This window comes from Lonchura striata, chromosome 16, assembly GCF_046129695.1.
Source record: "Lonchura striata isolate bLonStr1 chromosome 16, bLonStr1.mat, whole genome shotgun sequence".
Lineage (NCBI taxonomy): Eukaryota > Metazoa > Chordata > Aves > Passeriformes > Estrildidae > Lonchura > Lonchura striata.
This window is the reverse complement of record NC_134618.1, coordinates 7,415,140-7,435,809: the sequence shown is the minus strand read 5'-3', so window position 1 is coordinate 7,435,809 and position 20,670 is coordinate 7,415,140. Positions and strand designations below refer to the sequence as shown.

At 39.8% G+C, this 20,670-nt stretch overlaps 1 protein-coding gene across 2 annotated transcripts in view; it reads left to right on the top strand.

Annotated features, from left to right (window-relative positions):
- Window positions 1-20,670, top strand: part of GRIN2A (glutamate ionotropic receptor NMDA type subunit 2A) — a 164,246-nt gene that overhangs the window by 122,441 nt on the left and 21,135 nt on the right. For both annotated transcript variants that reach the window (XM_021538020.3, XM_077786839.1), the window contains 2 exons: window positions 3,153-3,313; window positions 16,645-16,832. In XM_021538020.3, coding sequence (XP_021393695.1) covers window positions 3,153-3,313; window positions 16,645-16,832 — 349 coding nt within the window. The remainder of the gene's footprint in view (window positions 1-3,152; window positions 3,314-16,644; window positions 16,833-20,670) is intronic.

Genomic DNA, 20,670 nt, shown 5'->3' with positions numbered 1-20,670 from the left:
AGATGTGCCCGTGTGACAGCAGAGAGCCAGGATGGGCAGGGAGGGAGAGCCTCAAAGCCTTCCTGTGCCTCCTGAGGCTGGGCAGGCACAGCTGGCCCTGCCCTGCGGCAGCTGAGGATCACAAGGACAGTTTTGGAGGGACTGATAGCTGCATCTTTGTAGGATCACAAGTCAGAATGCCAGGTTCCCATCTGGTAAAAGAGGAGAGGAAAGGAAGGGTTCAAGTATGGGCATTCCTCTGTCACTCCAAAAGAGTTGTGATTCCTGCTCTCAGCAGGATATTATTTACTGTTTTCTAGTATTTTAGTAGTGTTTCCCACAGTTTCTTAAAAAGCTCCAGAACAATAACAAACAGCTGCTCTCAGCACCAGCCTTTTCAGGCAAGCATGTAAATCTTTAAGTCACAATGTAATGTTTCTGGAAGATCTCTTTGCTGGCTTAATGAAATTGCTAGTTTTATTAAGGCATATAGAAAAATAAAAATAAAAGCAAAAGACCGGAGTTGTGATGCCATGTACTACAGTTCTGTCAGGTGGCAGAGCAGGGGGACAAGAATGAATTGGTCACTCTTCAGAATAACAGCAGATCTCTCCCCTATGACTCAAACAAGGGCCTTGTGCATTCAGTTCAAGAATTCTGTCCATGATTTAACAGATCAGCATTTCATGAAATGTCTAGGAAGAAAATTATTTCCTAGCAAACATGACATATTTTGTTTCTCATCATGGGACTGTAGGGACAATGAATGCATGTAGAGGCTTGATCTTTTTTTCTTTTCTTGTCTGCCACATAGATCTTTGCTGCAGTCAGAGACAGTGACAGTCCTGTGTGCTTCTCCAGGACATGGTGGTTCACAGAATAGAAGTTTAATGTTGTTGATGAAAACTTTATTTATCTCAGATATGAGTACAGTATTAGCAAAAAGATTTAAACCTCTTTCTTTTTTGCAAGTAGTCTGTGAGCAGGCAGTAGTACCAGAAGATAGTTTCAAAAATAATCGCCTTGTGAGTGATAATATTTTTTGGTTGGTGCCAAGAAATTCCAGTCTGTAGATGGGGTTTGTAACTATTCATTTGCTTTTTAACTCTGTGACTTTTGATTGAACTTGGGCTTTTTATTAATCCTTCTCTTCTGCAGAAATATTTTTGTCTTCCATGAACGTTCAATTTGAACAGATGTGTTAATTCTTTCAACTATTCCTATGAGAGGAAATGCCTGCCAACATCCTAGATTCATATGAATGTTCTTGAAAAATGAGACTATTTAAAAACAAACTCAATTTTGAAATCACCAGAATACACCATAATGTCCCTGTTCCCCCAGTTCTCCTACCATTCCCCCAGCTCTCCTGCCATACTGGGAGCTGAGCTTGCAGAATGCTCACCACAGCTGAATTTCCAAAATATTCCAACAATATAAGGAGCAGCAAGTCTCACAGCTCCTGAAATTGACAGTTCTATTTTTTTCCAGTTCTATTGACTGGCAAATTTAGGAGACACATGAAGCCATCTCAATAGATCAGAGATACATTATCTCCAGATTTAAATAAAGTTGATAGCAAGCTACATTTATATCAGTAGAATCTCTGGACATATGTTTAAAAGCAGGGTTCGTTTCAGTGCTGCATAATAAACTGAGAAAGGGAGATAACAAATATAGACTAAGAATCATGAGTAGTGTATAGTGTAATTTTGGTGCATGGGTCAATTACTATGTGTAAAAGTAGTAGCAAAGTTATAATTTAAACAGTAAAGCTCTGAAAAGGGAAAATGAGGAAAGTAAGACATCTGTTAGCTAAACAAATAGAGAAAAATAGAGTTCATTCCTTTATGCTTTGTCAAAATATGCTTAATTAAAATGAAGCATTTAATTGTAGTTCTGTAACAAGAAAATGGTGTTGTAGCAATAATTTCACAGTCAAGGTTTGATGATATTGAAAATACTCCCAGTTTTTGTATAAACCCATTTGTATTCTCTTTGCAAATTGGCACTGGATCTTGGGAATTCTTGGTGCCCTGAGACCAAATGTTAAAAAGAAAAATATTTCATATGGAGCCCCAAAGGAATCAGCAGCTGTATAAATATTAGGCATCTCTTGCAGCACAGGATTTGCAGCAATATAGATTGCTCTTCTAACTTCAGCAATAAAAACAGAGTGCATTTAGAGTGGAATTCATGGGTGACTGCTTTTATCAATGCTCAATTCAATTTCCTCATTAGCCAGTGGTTCCTCTAATCTGAGTGACCTTTTTCATTTGTTTCTTAAAGAGACATTTTAATCCTAAATTGTCATTTGGGTTTTAAAGGAAGATGTTGAAAAGGTGCATATAAAATTTTCAGGTCTGTTAGCAAAAAAATTTATGTGAGATTATTTGAAGGACTGCCAAGTGTGAAGCCTGAATGTGCCCTGAGCTATTGCCATTCCTCTGCAGATCCCCCCTGGCTGGTTCATCTGTGCTGATGCAATACTGATAGAGTAAAATTTTAGAATAAACCTATGTGTCCTCAAGCAAATGGTTCCTAGTTTGCAATGGTAGGGTTGAACAGGGACTAGGATTACAGGTGTGGGAGCTCCAGAAGCCCTTCTCATATCAATCAGTGAGTTGCTGAGCCCCTGTGGAAGCTGCCAGAGCTTTTATTCCCCTCCAGTCATGGGTGGAAGGAAACTCCCTCACTCTGCCTCTCCCTGGCACAGCTCCCTGCAATCCCTGGCACCCTCCAGGACTGGGGCATTGGGCTCCCTGTCGAGTACTGTGGTTGGTCCTTTTCCCATCTTCCTGATGCGGAATCACAATGTCCCAACTGAGATGGAAGTGTAAAATGACTAGCAACAAAACACTTTTCCTTTGGTTGCAGTTTGCCAGTGTGTTCGGGTTCCCTAGAGAGATGAGGATCTGCTCCACTTTCTGCTGTCCTGCCATAGTGGAAAGCATGGGAGAGAGTCACATTGAGTGGCAAAATGGAGCTGGTTTTACCTTGGATGTAGATGATCAATTGGTGTGAAGACAGTTTCTGGTATAATAGACCTGAATTGACCCACAGCCTTTGCCTAGAAGAAATTCGAGGCAATTCACACAACTTCTTTTTCAACCTGAAATTGCTCTTCACATTCTGGATGCCTGAAACACTTTGCTTATCCTCTTTATCTCTAGTTTCAAAGGCCACATGATTATTCACCTCCTTTTCGGTTTGGAACGGTCCCAAATGGAAGCACCGAGAGGAATATCCGAAACAACTACCCTGATATGCACCTTTACATGACCAAGTTTAACCAGAAAGGAGTCGAAGATGCCTTGGTCAGCTTGAAAACTGGGTGAGTTTTTTTCCCATGGTTTTTAAAGAATGCTGTAAACTTTTCAGAAACAGAGAACTATTGATCTGTGCTTTCTGTGGTACTGAACAGACTCATGTCAGGCTGCTGTGTAATACATGGCACTTTTTTTTTCCAACTGCACTGTACAGTTACCAAAAAGGAAAATGATTGACTGTGATTTTTATGGTTGTTTTAAAATTACATGGTAGCTTTAATGTCCTATGAGAAGTAGTTTCAAAGGGCAGAATTAATGTTTATTGGATTTGAAGACAGTACAGTCTCTTGTTATCTTTGAAGTGCTGCCTAATCCTGCTTCTGACAATCTTGGTAAATATTCTGGTAAATGTTATTGTCCTTTTTTCTTAAGATCTGAGATTTAGTCTTGAGGGCCATCATCCTTTTTTCTCTGAAGTAGCCCAACCTGCCTGGTTGGACAAAGAGACAAATTTCCATTCTTAATCCTCCAAAGGCATGAGAGTGACTCTGTTCATATCATTATTCATCTGTGTGACAGTAATCCGCTAGCTTTAAACATTTAGGCTTGATAGCAGCATGATTATATTTGTTAATAATACCATAATAATATTATTTTCTCAATATAGGCTTTTTAGGTTTTGTTTTGAGGTGAGAAATTACTTCAGTGGGTTTAAATATATTTACTCTAGGGGCTATTTCAATGAACATCTCTCCTTATTTATGGTGAACACAGGACACATTTCTTCCTATACTGAAATACCCTGTTTGATCCTTTTTGGGGAACTGCTTATTCTTTTAATTTTTACTCCCCTTCTGCCAAGCCTGTATGGGACTTTAATGTATTACTTAAGCAAAACACCTTGAAATCCTGAAATCTTTACTTAGAATGAAGACTCCCTTCTTTAAAAAGTTGTCCTTCCAGCTGTTTCCTTCTCTTCTGTCTCCTTGCTGCTGTCTGGACTCTGTCTGCCCCCATTTCTCCAGGCATTCTCAGCTGGCACTTCCCAGGCCTGGCTTGTCCCATTCCATCCCAGACGTGTAACAAACATTGCGTGGGATCAGCCTTGCCCAGGGGCTTCCAGACTGCAGCTCCTGCTCTGACCCAGCCTGTGCAGGTCACATTTCCTGGGTGACAGCTGAATTATGCATTAGAGATGGACAGCTGGATCCTACCATTCCTGCTGGGAATTTTTGAAGAAGGAGATGTCCTGATTTCAGCCATTTGTAGGACTTGTTCTGTTGGATGGACAGTTTACTTATGGGATGTATACTGCTTGGACTTTTCACCAAACATTTGTGCTACTGAAAGCCCTGAAAAACTGCTGTTAGCTTGAAAATCAGGCCACTCCTCAGATACTTAAGTGTGAAAAGAGGGGGGCCAGCCTGACTGCAGGGCTGTTCAGGATGTTCACTGAAACTCAGGCTGCCTGCTCCTGGGCCAGCTGATGGTCCTTCTCAAGAGCTTTGCTCCTTTTGACAGCATCAGCTATTCATTTTTGACAGAATCCTTTTCCCCTGATGAAGTTTCTTTCCTCTTCTGAGTGATTTCTCTGTGTGGATACCCCCAGGTGTCTGCCTTGCTCCCCTTGACTGATATTTCTGAAGCAGATGGTACAAATAAACTTCTGGGTCAATACAAGTAGCTGCTACCTCCAGCTGTGCTCCTTGGGATTTTGTCTGGTGGCACCTGCAGAAGGATTGAACAGCAGCATGTCAGCTGCTTTCAGACTCATAGTCTTCAAAAACAATATTTCATTTTTTTCTGCCAATTTTTCTGTTCTTCAGCATACAGAATTGTACCTTCTTTCATTCCCTCATGATTTTGCTGACCAAATTCTTTCTCTCTCCGATGTAAAATTTGCCCTTTCATCTTTAACTAAACTTGAAGTCTAGTTGAGATATCTTTAATTTCCTTCCCTCCCTGATTCACTGATATTTAGTACATCTGGTCCCATGGAGTCTGTGTTTCTGTGGCTCTTTTGAGGATGACTCATCTCTTCTTCCTCAAACTGCTTCTGCTTCCAAACAAATACATAATTTCTATTTCCCTCTTCAGTGTGTGTGTTCTGTTCACCTTACTACAGCTAATTTGTCTCTTTTCATCTTTATCTCTTCCCAAAACTATTCCTGTACTTTTACCTTTTTTTTTTTTTTATTCTCATCCTTGGAGATACAACAAGCAACTTCCCTTATCCATGGTAAGACTTGCTGCTTTTGCACAGCTTTTTGAAAATGAACTATCTGATAATTTTAGTCATAGTCTATAGACTGAGAAAGACTTGCAAAGAATCTGTTTGATAATTGCTGCTGTGAGTTAAAATAAATATGAACTGTGTTATCCCTGAAGTGTTTATATAACCTGTATTTCCAATCTCACTTTAAAAACTACTTTTTCTTAATTGGAGACATGAGGTTTAGTTCCTTTTAATTACCTTTATATAGTGTTTGATTCTAATTTCAAGATGGAGCAAAAATTACCAGCAGTGAAGCAATGCTAATGACTGAATAATGCCATACATGTGGCCCTTGTGATCTAAACAGAATAAAGTTATAAAGTAACATCTTGTCACTGTTCAGCCTGGTTTTGCTGTATCTCAAACAAAGTCTTTTGATCAACTTTAATTAGCATTAATGTCTTGAGATGTATTGGAAATATCTTGATCTTTGAGACCATTGTGTTTAGTACATAATGTTATTGAGTTGAACTGGAAGGAGAATGTGGGAAGACAAACTAAATTTCAGATTAACAGATTTCTGAAAACAAATTAAAAACCAAACTGCTGTCTGCTTTCTTGCTTCCTTTCTTCTTGCTTTCTTTCAAGAGCTGCTTCAGTCCAGAAAAAGTCTGGGGGGGGGGGGGGGGGAAATATGGATAGAAATATGTATAAAATAAATTGTATTCCTGCCTTTATTTCCTGGTCAGGTGTCAGGGTTAGATAAGACTTGTGTTGGAGTATTGCTGTACATGCAGAGGTGAATGTGCTCATGTCTGTGTCTGGGAAGCCTTGAAAGCACACCCAGCCCCTTTCTGGTTTCATCTTTGAGAGGTGAAGCTGGTACTGTTTCAGAAATTAATGTACAAAGAAAGCATCTGCCTTTGTTTTTTTAATTAGAACAAGAAACTTCCTTGCATTGGCAATAGGCTTGGACCTATCTTGTTCCATTAGCATCAAAAATGTTTGAGATTATTACCTGGGAAATGCTGCAAATCAAAGTGGAAATGAGATTTTTGTGTTAGTCTGACATTGACATTATACCTACTCCCTCAGGTGAATCCCCATAGGGGGTTCACTGCAGCTTATTCATGAAGGCTGTTCAGGGGTGAAGGCAAAGTTATCAGCTTTATTCGTTTTTCCTCTTGGATACAAAATCAACCTTTGTTTCTGAAAAGATCTTAAAAAAAATCTGTAAAGACTCAGTAATATCCGTCTCTTGTCACTAGGGTCTTCTTTCTGAGATGTATTTCTCAGGAAGCTGCTGAAACACCATTTGAACATCAGCAGAAATTAATTAATTTAGTGTGTCAGTTTGCAACCAGGTCTGTTAAGAAGGAAGATCTTGTTATTGAAGTACTACTTAATAATTTTCAAAATGGCAAAATATTGTCCCTTCTTCAATGCAGTCTGCTACTGAAAGCAATTTTGATCCTATAAGCTTGTCAAAACGTGTACTTGTGTTTGTCACTAAATTTCATTCATTTAAGGGATCAGGTGGTCCACATGTGCTGTGCTATGTGCAGAGCCTGGGATTGTTCCTTAGGCAGGACCAAGCAGCTCAGAGCTTCTGTAGGGTTTTGTTCCTTAATGAGAAGAGAAATGGCAGTTTTTGCCCTGGGCATTACTCAGAAGAGCAGAGTCTAAGGCATTAGCTAATGTGTTCTTGGTGGGAGTGCCCAGCTCTGCCAGAGCTGTGGATGCTTGAGCTCTTGGGATGTTTATTGATCAAACACAGCCTTGAAAATGCATTGCAAGCATTTCTGTCCATGCTGCATTTAATTGATCTACATTTATAGAACCCTCTGTACCAGGGAGACGGATCCTATTGATTGTACTTTTTGAAGAGAGAATAAATTCCAAAATAGGAAGTCATTAATTATTGTCTTATGTTTGCAGTAGCTCTTTGGGTGTGCTTCCTTCTGTTTGCCTGGCTATATTTTTCCTGAAGAGATTATAATTAAAGAATATAATCTTTTTGCAGGCAAAGCAACCTTCCAGTTGCAGTTCTCTGGTGTGGGTTGTATGAGCTCATAGATCTTGAGTTTGTATGCAGTGTTTCTATTTGTGGCTGTAAAAAACTGTCAAGAGGAGAAATTGCAATGGCAATAAACTGGAAATTCATTTCATGTTTTCACCTTTGCCCCAGCACATCTACACTGGCATATAGTCTGGGATTTAACTGCTAATGGCTGAAATGAGGAAATTTAATTGGGAGAGGCTCTTTTTACTGTAGGGATGAAATGGGAAATGTTTGCTTGCCTGTTGCCCGTCACTTCCTTTCAAGGGAGCTGCAGGAATGAGTCCCTGGTGTTCCCCAGACAAGCAGCCCCATGTGCAGCTGCAGATCCCCTGGCTGTCATGAGTGCTTTACAGCTTTTATTGCCAGCCACAGCTGTGACTGTGTGCTCAGGGATTTGATGCTAAAGTTTACTTGGGACTTCATCTGCCTTCCTGTTAAAGGCAGCAGTGCTTGTATTGATACACATGAGTTGAACACCTTATTCCCACGTCCTCTCTGACATGCTGATGGAATTACAGAGCTGCTTGGAAAGGCTGCTGTGGTGGCAGCATGTTTGCACTGCCACAGCCACAGCAGCAATGGCCTCAGCTGAGCTGGGTTATCAGATGTGAAGGGTTACATCCCCATGATTTATGAGCTGCCCCTGAGGAGCTGCTCTCGGCCTGCAGGCAGTTCTGAGCTGTCACTTTGACAGGGACACAGGATGGTTGTATTCTCAGCATCCTTTAATGACAAGTTATAATGCCAGCAGAAACACCTGGAAGCAGTGCAAATGGCATGAGGAGTTATTTCCTCCTTGCAAGCCCACTCTCCCATGTGAAAAGAACATGATTATTAACATGGTTTATAGAATCTTACAGCACTAAGCAGACAGAGCGCACAGGAAGACCCCAGATGGCCCCAATGGCCTTTTAACCCCATCTGTGAATTTATTGGCCTGAATTGGATTTTTGTTGCTCTCACAGTGATTATAAATTATCCAATTCACAGCCTCACACACTCTGTTATTTGTTGAACAATACAACCAGGTCAGAGGCTGAGCTGGCAGCCTCTGCAGCGTGGCACAGGCATAACCAGGAGGCAAACATCCCCGTTTCCATCAGCTGCAGCACAGCTGGGACTGTGCCCAGCAGGTGCTACTGCTAATTAGGACTGCCAATTAAGTAGTGATGTGCCTGAAGTCAAACCCCACTTGTCTTTTAGGTAGCCAGCTGACATCTCTCCACTTCAATGCAAAACCAATTTCAAGATTTTTGTTTTATTTTTACAGAAAAAATATCATCAACGTTTTCACCAAAGGAAAAACTTCCTAGTTTTTGTTTTCTTCTGTGGTTCATACCTTTTCACCTCAAAAGATGAGGTCAAGCTGTGAGAGAAGTTGCCTATTTAAAAGACAAATTATATATTTTAATTTTTTATTAAAAGCACAAATTCTCCATTGTTCTCCTGGGGATACAATAGCAACTTACAACTAGAACTCACAGAAATTTCCTAATCTTTAACCAAATTTTTAAGGGTTAACAGGGATGGTTAACTCTGTTAAACCCCAACTTTAGCAGGGGTGATTAACTCTGAAGAGTATTTGAGGGAGAAAGGAAAAGGCCTGTAGGTAGCACGAGATGAGATATCTGTAGTCATAATAATTTATTGCTTGCAACCCTCCAGGATACCTGCAATGATACATGAAGAGAGAACACCATGTATGGGTGCTCTCATCATATAAACACACGGATAGCATCAAAGTCAAAGAGCGCTGAACAAAGATCCTGAACTACCTGGGGCAGCCAGATGTTTGCTGTACTCCAGGGTGTCTACTTACCACTATCAGTTTTGACAATAAGCACTAAATTATTGTACAAACACAAATACACTTTCCTTAAAACTGTCTGAAGGAGCTAAAATGTGAATAACTGTTTCCTTCCTGTCATTCCGTAAAAAAATATCTCTGTTAAACAGTTTGACCCATTCAGGGTTTTCTGTCTTGGCTGACCAAGTTCAGACAACTTCTGCAATCAATAACTTAATTTAATTTGGCATCAGATGGCTGGGGTAACAATTTCCATTTACATTACGATGCTTTCTGTGGTGGTTTAATCTAATATATGTTTCAGTGTTCACTCTAATGCTCATTTTGGCATTGTGCTCTGCAGGGAATGATTTCAAATGGATGTTCCAGCTGTAGCCACACGAGCTAAGAATTGGAAAGCTGGTTTGCAACTGGGCAACTGCTGTCTGTGCCAGAGGGCTGCAGAGATGTGAAAACATTTAAATTTGCTGTTCCATCTAGGAATATTTTTCACAGGGATCTCTTCAGTATCAATTCTGAAATCTAGTTCTTAAAAGAAATGTGTGGCTGAATGAGCACAGCTTTCATTTCACTGCTGAAGTGAGCAGAGTTCAGCACTACAAGCTGCCAGCTCAAGCTTAAAGACTCCTATGGCATTTCCACTCATGGCAGGATTTTCTGGCATTAGTTTTTCTGATGGCCGATTCCTGTTTCCCTATAACTTTCTGACTTTCAGGAAATGCAGTTATTTTCTTGTAATTCTTACATTTTTGGGAATTGCTTCTTTTGCAACTTTATCTTAAGAAAGAAAAACAAGCAACCCTGTTTCTCCTGTTCACCTGATGCATAGAAACCTCCCTCTAGGAAAAAAATCATTTTTAGTAATTTATTTCCAATTCCTTTACTCAGTACATGAGTGCTCTTATGGAGTTTTTTTTAATTGTGTTTTTGTTTTTTTAAAATATTACTTCCTTTGTCTGCATTATAACTTTTTAAGGTAATGGTATTATCTATCTAACATCTCTAAATATTACAAACAGCCTGGAACAGGTGGAAGTAGCTGTGTGCCATCTAATCCCCATTCTTTTCAGAAGCTATTCTGAGTTTTAGTCTTCATTTCATTTGGGGTTGAGATCAGGTACTTGGTGAGCTGTGCTGAATTTATCCTTCATTATACTATTGTAACTGGGACAAAATCTTTAATCTAAAAATATATTCCCCCCACTCAGCTCTTCAAGTTTTGTGTTTTGATAAACTGATGCGTTGCAAAAACTTCTTGGCTTGGCTTCTGAGATGTGAAGTGGGACAATCTTCCTTTGTATAAATTAATCATAAAGGCACACTAAATTTTCCATTATTTTGTTGCTAAGGGAAAAGTTAGAGAGAATGGGAAGGTGTTTGGGCAGAGGAATGGTGGATGGGAGCTCCCGTGAGTGAGGAGGGTGAATGTGCCCCTTCAGGTAACCATAGCCAAGGGAGGTTCTCTGGGGATGTCCTGGCAGCTGGGATTGCTCTGGCAGGCAGGGTGAAGCTTCCACAACCTCTCATGGTGGGGCTAATGTCTGTCAGAACCTGCTCTTTCAAACTTTGTCTGTGTTTCCTGTGTGAAGATTGAAGTGAGGATAGCTGAAGCTGAGAGAAGAGTTGAAAGCTGTTCTGTGCTCATGAGCTCATCATTTAACTGGGTTATACTTTGCTGACCTCGTTGTTGCAGAGGGTGGTTGCTCAATATCCCCCTAATGAATTGGCAATATCAAGATGTCAAGAAATCCACTCAGTGTGTGTGAAGTTCAGTTCTCTGAGGAGCCATTTGAATATGTACTGAAAGATAAAGTCACTGCTGGTGATGAAGTGTATCAGATAACCTGAAATACATTTTAGTCAAAACTGTGTAAGAGAAATCAACAGTCCTTCATACTAAAGGTTGAATATTTGCTTTTGCTCCCGCAGTATCAAAGTGTCACTTTAGAGACTTTCATGGAAGCCTCATCTTCAGAGCAGCATTCTTTCCCTTTGATTGCTGTGTCATTCCACAGTGACCTTTCAGCACTGGATCCCCAGGACACAGAGACACAAATGATGCTCTCCCTCACTGTTCACTCTTGACATACTTTCTTTTATCACTTCTGTGGAGAAAGAAGGGATGAAATGAAAGTTTATGATGTAAACCCATCAGATCTTACAGTGTGTTTGTACTTGCTGCCCTTCCCAACACTGCTATTGATGATCTCTAAAAATATATCCTGAAATTTAATCCAGCCTTAAGTGAACATCCTTTTTTTTTTTTTTTTTTTTTTTGCCTAATGCCATTGTAGCTCCAGAACTACTGAGCAGATTGGCATTTTAGATTTTTACTTCTCATTCCATCAAGAGAACAAAATCATTGAAGGATCATGTAGTTGGTTAAAAAAGCAAAGGAACATTTTTCAATTGTGTTATACTTCTGTTGTTAAGGGAGAAGTGACTAATAAAGGAGCATTTATCTCATCTTCCTTTTCAGTTTTCATCATAGGAATTTTATGAAAAGTTGTGTCAATAATAAAGATGGGGAAAATTATAGGGAAGCGTTTCAACTTTTCTGAAATTGCTTTTCTGTACCTTTTTCTTTAACTCAAATTTTCTCTACACAGGCAATTTTGCATGTGTGCAGCAACGCTTGAGAATGAGTTTTTGCAATATCTATCCTGATTTTTCAACTCTTATCCTTCTTGATGAATCATAAATGTCTAGTTATGGGACTGTTCACATATATTTTTCACATATCTCCCACTTCAAACTATTACATTCAGTAATGCCCTTTTGTATTTTTCTAGAGCTATTCCAATTCATGATTTCATACCACCTGATGTTCTATGATGCTATGAGATAAAATTCTTGGTGCTTGCTTGACGATGAAGGACATTTGCCTTTGTAGTGACTGTTATATAAATATTCCAAACAGTTTATTTTTCCTGCTAGCCAGGATTATTGCAGTAGTTGTGTGGAAGTTTGCAGACCTGCCTGTTGCTCAGATGAGCCACAGCTCTGTGGTCCTGCTGCCCTGCACTGGCTGGAGGTGCCTGGCCTGTTTGACCAGTTCACAGCAGTTATGAACCTTCTCTGCATTCCAGCTTTGGCAGTTCCCTCTCAGCTCTCTAGTATCTCTTACCAGTTTATTTAAACCTCCACAACGTGACAAAGCTTTTCACTCCCTGGTGTGGCTGCACTGAGCTGACAGGTGAATTGTTCATTTGTACGTGACTGGGAGGCTCTGAGCCTCTCTGGGTACGTGGTCTGTGCTTGGCGTGTGGAAGCTGCTCTGCACTGAGGGTGTGACCTCAGCCTGCAGCCCACTGCAGTTTTGCTGCCACAAGAATCAACACCTGGGGCTTGCCAGTCTCTGTAGAAAGAAAAGGGAGAGCTGGAGGTCCAGGCTTCCCAGTCCTGCCTGGAGAATGACAAGACAAGGATGGGCTCCTGTGTCCAGCAATCCCCACCATGTACCCAGCCTGGCTGTTCCATCAGAGCCCAGCAAAACAGCAGCTGTGGCTTTTGCAACACAGATATGGCAGGAAGGGAAGTCCTCTGTGTTCTCAGCAGCCTTCTGGCCTTCACACATCCCTGCCTTGTCTTCCTCCAGGGCTGATCAACTGCCAGCTTTGCAAACAGCTCAGAAAGGGTCATGTTTTTGGATTTGCCCAGATTTTGCTGTCTCCATTTTTGGAAACACTAATTAAGAAATGTTCATAGTTATGTGAAAGTTCTTAAAAATTTGGAATGCCAGAAGTTCACCTCCTAGTGATGGAAGAGTTGGGTGCCCTAAAATCTGAGAGCTTTGGTTGGGGCTTGTTCCTCCCTGCCCACGCTGCAGGGGTACAGCATGTTCTGGAGCTTTACAGGAACAGTACTTCTGTAATCAGCACACGATGAAGAGATGATTAAGCCTTGAGAGGTTATAAGAGTTATGTTGGAAATGCAGAAAATATATTGTGAATATAAGTTTGTATTTGTGGACACCAAGAGTTTTTCAGGGCAATCAGTTTTTGATTTACAGTTAAGACATTGGGCTGTGACTGACAGCAGAACCTTCAGCTCTCAGCATATGTCAGGAAAGTACCTCATGTTTTTAAATTATTTGTGTAATGGGATTTGTTGTGATCCTATAGAAGTAGTATAGAAAAAGTCCTCAAAAGTAAAGCTTTCTGCATCCTCAGAACCTGCTCCATGTGTGAGCACTGCACTGTTCCCAGACTCCTGGGAAACTGGGGAGCACTTCCACAGCGAGTGAGTGAAACTCTGGCTGTGCTTTGTCTTTCAGTCCCAAGGTTTTGCTGCAGTGCTCAGTAACTAAGGAGGCAAGGTGCATGTGAAGAGTGTAATTTCAGAGGCAGCACCAGGCTTTTGCCCTGGAATCTTTAGCAAAGAGATCTTCCTTTGTATTTCTGACTGAGACTGTTTTGACAGAAGAATAGCTGACTCTTTATATTTTCTCTGTGTTTAACAGCATGTGTTTTATGTGCTCGCTTTGCAAAACTATAAATCCCAGAATAAACAGATGACAAGTTCCAGAGTGGGTTTTGTCTGGTTGCAGCAGTGTCTGTACCATGGAGAGAGCAACACCTCCCAGTCCCTGAGCCTTGAGCATCCTCTGAGAGGGGAAGAGTCCTTCCTTCCTTTCCTTCCTTTCCTTCCTTTCCTTCCTTTCCTTCCTTTCCTTCCTTTCCTTCCTTTCCTTCCTTTCCTTCCTTTCCTTCCTTTCCTTCCTTTCCTTCCTTTCCTTCCTTTCCTTCCTTTCCTTCCTTTCCTTCCTTTCCTTCCTTTCCTTCCTTTTTTCCTTCCTTTCCTCCCCACAGATAACTGTGGGTGTCAGTGAGCAAGGCTGGGCTGTATTGATTTGGGTAATTGTCTGCTGTAGATCAGAAAAGCTACAATATCCTGAGGGTACAGCAGACAAGTTTTACAGCAGACAGTGGGGCTTTTTTACCACTGTGAGCCTACCCAAAGGACATAGATTTTTGGTTTTGTTTTTGGTCTTCATACAAGCAAAGATTGTCTCTAAAATGCTGCATCAAAGCCCATAATTTAGAAAACTCAGCTCTTACGTTGAGGGCTGCTGGCTTGGGCAGTGCCTCAGCACTCTCTTGAGATTTTCCAATTTAATTACCCCCAGTGCCAGGTAGCCATCCGTGTTTTATTTATGGATTGAATTTGTGGCATCGCCTACCAGATGTTTAGTGATTTTCTGCATATTAAATTATCCATTTAAAGGAAGGAGGAAACCAGATTTTGAGCATTGCTGGAGCTAATCTGACTTCTAAACTCAAGGTTGCACTAACTGAATTTTAGGGTAGAGGGGAAAAGCAAGAGAACTGATGGCCCAACTATTTTTTTAATGGTTGCATGAACCATCTCTACTCTGAATTAACCACTTCACTAAATTTCAATGAGATGACTTGAATGGTGATTGTTAGGACAAATAGCCTTGAAGAAAAGCAATAAAGAACATTAATTAGTGGCAGTAAGCTCCCTTTTTCATGGCAGCAGACAAAATCAAACAACTTAATTCTCTCCTGGTATTCCTCTTGGTTTAATGTGAGATAGACATATGTTTCTTTAGTGCTGCATTTTTGGTATTTGGTTTAGAGTTCTGAAAAGTTAGAGTTGTTGTTGATTGATTATTTATGAATAAACTTTGAATTATGATATGCATGAAAGCTTGTTGGGGCTTTTTTTCTGTTAGTAGTCAAAGTGTGATATGTCTAGGTCTTGCTCCATTCTGTGGGTATAAATGAAAAGTTTTATCAACATAAACTGATTTAAGCTTAGTAGCAAGCATGACTCCAAAACTTCATAGCAACAGAGGTCACAACTGGTGCATCCTGATATAATGTAATTGAAGCTGATGCTGTAGTACCTGTTTGTGCCACAGCACATTTATTTTTATTGCCACCTTTCTGTGGAGACAGGCCCCAACTGTTGATGGGCAGAGTTGTTCCCAGCTGTGCCAGCTGCAGCCCATCAGAATGTTTCAGCAGTGCTGCAGGTGATGCTCTGTGCTGCTGCAGAGGCTCAGCAGGGAGAGCTGGCAGTGCCTGGGGCTGCACAGCCCATGGGGAGGCAGGGTGGAGACTCCTCCACACCATCCAGCAAAGCCAATTGTGTGGCTGTGTCCTTCCTGCTCCTCTGACTTCATCTGGGATCACAAAGATGTTGGGAAGGGAGGGTGTGTTCCTGGGAATGGGGTGGTTTTGCTTTTGTGGGCATTCAGGTGAGGTTGGAGCTGAGGCCCCAACAGCTTTTTCCTCTTGCTGTTGTAGGCTGCTGCTGTTCTGCAAGTAGTAAACATCTTAAATAGTTTTGGCTGCAGATGAGGGCAGCAATGCAAAATAAAAGCTTTTTCTGTTTCTTTCTGAAGTTTGCATATGAATTTCTTTGCCTGGGATCTGCTTCTGTCAAGTGATTGCCCTTCCAAATGGCCTCCTCTTCTTGTATGTGCCTTTTCTCTGCCTTCATTTGTGAAACATCCATGCACCTGCCTTCTCACTTGCTTTACGGTGCTTCTGAGAAGTATCCCTGGAGGACATTGCTTCTTTTCCTTTCTTTACTGGACTTGTTTTCCACTCCTGTTGTGTTCTCTGTATTCTTTACAGAATAGGATTATCCCATTCTTCCATTTTTAGGTAGATGGGGTAAAAGGCTTAAAGTTTTTCACAAGTTCCTTTCTTCCTGCTGTGCTCCAGATACACGAATAATATGTTTGGAACTGTGAATCATAAAGAAATATTTTCTATCATATTAAGTGGGATTTAGGTAGCTTTATGAGATATGCTCCAGTATATCAAGGACTTTGTCTTATCAAGGACTTAACCTCCAGCTTCACTGTTTATTTTTGGAAAGAGAAGTAAAACAATGGTGTGTATGCAAAATTGGTGAACATTTTCAAACTCCTTCAGTATTTTAAATAAACTAATTGTCTATTGTTGTTTCAATTATAAGTTCTCTGCTGTAATTTCTGTTGGTTTTGGAAACTATTATTCATCTCAAGAACATACCATCCATACCAAGAGCAAAGATACAAAGATATCAGGGCAAGACATTTTGTAGATTGGTTTCTCCTGCTTAGTATTTTTTAACAGCATCCCTTAAAATAGAAATGCAAAACTATGTGTCCTACTTTTCCCTCACTAAAATAGATGCCTTTTGTTAATTTTAGATACAGCAGAGCAGGATATGTAATTAATTATATCAAAGAATCCATATGATATTCAACAGGGTCCTAACATCAAGGACAAAAGAAGTCTGACAACAGCTGTCCCTAATGATTTGGTTTGTAAAATGTTTTCTTTTATTTCAGGAAGTTGGATGCTTTCATCTATGATGCAGCGGTGCTGAATTACAAGGCTGGAAGAGATGAAGGCTGCAAACTTGTCACAATAGGCAGTGGGTACATCTTTGCCACTACTGGCTATGGGATTGCTCTCCAGAAAGGATCACCTTGGAAGAGACAAATTGATCTCGCCCTCCTTCAGTTTGTGGGAGACGGTAGGGACCAAGTTTTTTCCTTTCTTTTCTTTCTCTGTGTATGCACAGTTATTCAGTTTTAGTAGCTCTGAGCCTGCTAGTACCGTTCTCTTGAAGTCTTTAAAATAAAGAAAAAAGGTAAAACAAAGTCAAATTACTTGGTGCTAAGACAGGAGCTCTCTTCCACTCAATTCTAACTCACCTCACTGCCAAGGGCATGGGCCTCTGTTTTCAGAAAGTGTTTTCATGTAGATCACAAAGTAAAGCTGGCCTAAGTGTTAGAGAACATTTATCCATTTATTTACTTCCTTTATTTTTGTCTCTGAGCAATTCCTTAGTAGATGAGCTATCTCGTAGCATGACTGTTTTGCTGTTAAAAAGTGTTTAGCTCAGTTCTGAACCGATGTGAGTGATCCCTACTCTGGGATGGCTTCATTCAAACCACTGGTGAAAGAATGCCTATGAAATTGAATTAGGGTGACTCGTTTCATTGTACCTTCAAACAAATATTTTTTATTCTAACACAAAATAGAAGAACTGTAGGTCCTCTTGGCACTTCTGCCCTGCAGTAGAAAACTTGCTGCTGCACATCTTTGATATATTTGAAAACAGCAGTGATGACTCAGTCTCCACAGAGGGTATGAACTGCTTTTTGATTGTAGAAAGCTTCGTGTTTCACCTGTGGAAGCAAATAGGAATATGGTAATTAAAAATTTTATGTGAAAATTTCTGCAGAGGATTTCTGATGAAATCCTCTATCAGATTGGAATATGGGAATATGATGTGTATTACATAATATTTAGTTTGTTTTTTTACATAGATGTGTCTGTTGACTCTACATTTCTCTATCAGTGAAAGAGAGAGCTTTATCAAAAGATAAATATGGGTTTAATGTCACCAGTAAGAAGCAATTGAGGGTAAGAATGGTGAATTTCAGTGTAAGAGGAATGGTAAAGAACAGGACTTAGCTTAATGGCCTCCTGCTCCATAAACCGCAGCACATTAATTTTCATGGGGCAGACAATGAGTCTAAGTCTTCCAGCACATGGATTTTACTCCTGTTATAACATTAAACAACTGGAAGAGGTGTCATCATCATGACTGATGCATTTTGTCTGGTGTGTATATGGAAATAATAATGTCATCATATCCATCTACTGGGTTTAGAGAGGCTGTGGAAGAAACCTCTCTAACTTGGGTGAAGGAATGACTAGATGACCTGCAATGGCTGCCTTTCAAACATTCACATATTCTTGAATATTATTTTCTGTTTGCGTAATACTGTTAACAATTATTAGGTGCTATAATTTGGAGCCATTTTGAAATGAGGAATTTCAATCAGAGAAGTTGAACTATTGGTCCCATACTAAAGAAGAAAAATCTGTAGCCTGAAGGAGGATCTGAGCTGTCTTTCTCAGTGTGGGCTAACCCCTCTAGATGTAGCCAGAGCAACACTTGGGTTTTCATTCCTTTCGCTTTGCATTTCTTTCATGCTTACAACCTCACCATTTTTGATACTTCTCATCCAACACAAAAAATTAAGTCACAGAGAGAGAAAATAAATGAAATAGAAGGAAAAGCACTTGAAACTATTTAAGAAAAATCACATCAAAATACTGAAGATGCTGCATTTTTATGCTTCACCTCAACTCTGAATATCAGGTACAAAACAAAGTGGGTGGGAGCAAAGTGTGACAAGTCTTACCCTGTGTTTACACTTTGACCCATGGACTTCCATAGCATACAAATGCTTATATCATTAACCCAATTTTAATTGCTTAAAATAATACAAATGAATTGTCTACAAAACTCAATATTAAAACTTACAGAATAGCAATAAATATAGGTAAAACCCAGGTGAATGAAACCTCATTATGAAATGTCTGTGCCCTGGCTCCTCTTGCCCAGAAGATAAGCAAACACGTTGAATGCACAAACCATGGGAATTGTGAATACCTTTATGGTATTTTTTCATTTCCATAAGAAGTTAATCTGAACAACCCAAGAATGCTAAAACATTACTTTTCTCATGCGAAGGATCCCTAAATTTGTTCAGAAAATGGTGTGGGCTCTGGTAAAGAGAATAGTAGTTGGACATATTAAAGGATGCATAGAAATTCTTGTAGGTATGCTTCTTTTAGTCCCAGAACTGTTTGATACCTTGTCTCACTTTGTCTCACCAGTCTAGATGACCATTTTCAGGAAAAACAAACCCCAACTACCATTGACTTTCCACCAAATGGGAAGGGAAAAAAGAAAAAAAATATCAACAAAAAAGCCCTAATAATGAAATTTCTTCTACTAAGTTACAAAGTACATTGCAGGTGAACTGGAACTAAACACCAAGAAATTAAATGTAAAGAGTAATTGCCTGGAACTAGCTCGACCTGATTTTGTAATCCATGTCTAACTTCAGTAGTTCGATGGATAATCTTTTTAGCTGTGAACTTACATAACTCTGTTTTGGTGAACTAGAAGGGATGAACCCAGAATTCAGACCAACAGCACTTTGCTGTATCACTAAAAACCCCTTTGAAGTTCTCTAGACTAAAAGCAAGTATGGTTGGGGGGAAAGTTTCATCCTAAGAGAGTACTCCTGGGTAAGCCTCAGTGGAGCCTGAATGAGGTCGTTTAGATAAATAGGCAAACACAAACAAAGGCAGAAATCTTATTTCAAATGTACTGCTTCTGTAGAATATACTATTCTCAAAGACTAAGCCTGTAAAACAGCAGAGCCCCAAGTAGGATTGAATTATTCTTCAGTATGTGTAATAGGGCATTCATCAGGGTATGGAATAATTTTAGTGAATGATTGTAAACCTAATGAGTTCCATAACTATAAGAAGAAAACATTCTAATGAGTTCAAGAAACACAGTTTCTTTATATGAATAATATGTTAATAAGAGGAAAAACATTTTTGGATTATACTATATACTTGGATAAGACCAAGTAATTTGTGTAAAAGTATATCTGATTGCACATACAAAAAGCCATGAGCTCATCTCTTTTTCACATTTACCCAGTACTGAAATGGCCTTTTGAAATGTGTTTTAGAGCTTTCAATTTCCTCTGAACGTATCTTTCTCCTGTGATTTTTCTCATTTGATTTTTTCCTTTCTGCTTCTCTATCATTCTCCTATCTATGCCAGTTCACTTACACATTGAAATGAATTTTTTGTGCAGTGGATAGGAGCCTCTTCCCTCTTCCTTGCTGATGTAAAACATCCAACTGAAGAATTAATTGCTTGTTCATACAGGGACATCTTTTCATATTCCTCAAAGCATGATGCTATTTCTGCATTAAAGCAAATGATTTTGAACCCTCTTGTTAATCTTGTTGGCACAGGGAAAAAATTAACTAAATACAGAGGGATGTAGGCTTGTGTTAGGGATAACTGCAAGCTCTCACTGGGTAGTTTATCTGTATGTTTCTACATGAAGAGTGTTCCCATCCTGAGGATAGTTCTGGCTGGACCAATTACACTGACAATTATCAATCACACTGTGAGAGCAGCTCTGAAGTCTCAGTGTAAGGAAGCAGGCTACAAGATGCCAAATTTGTTACTCTAGCAAGAAGGAAAAGAGGCAGAGCAAAGACAAATGGGAATGAGTTGCTGAGGACTTTAAAGAATAGCTACTTAATTGTCTCAAAAGTATAATTATGCTCAAAAGGCTTCATCCCTTGGTCTGTGCCAGTTCACATACATAGCCCTGCTCATGGGAAGTTGAGATGAATAAGAAGTTGTTAGTGTAAGATTAATTGCTTTGGAACTCTGAGTCTTTCTAACAGAAAGTTAGGAGTTGTTTTTTCTTGTATAAAGGATATGAGTGAAGTACATTGCTAGTGAATTTCTGGCT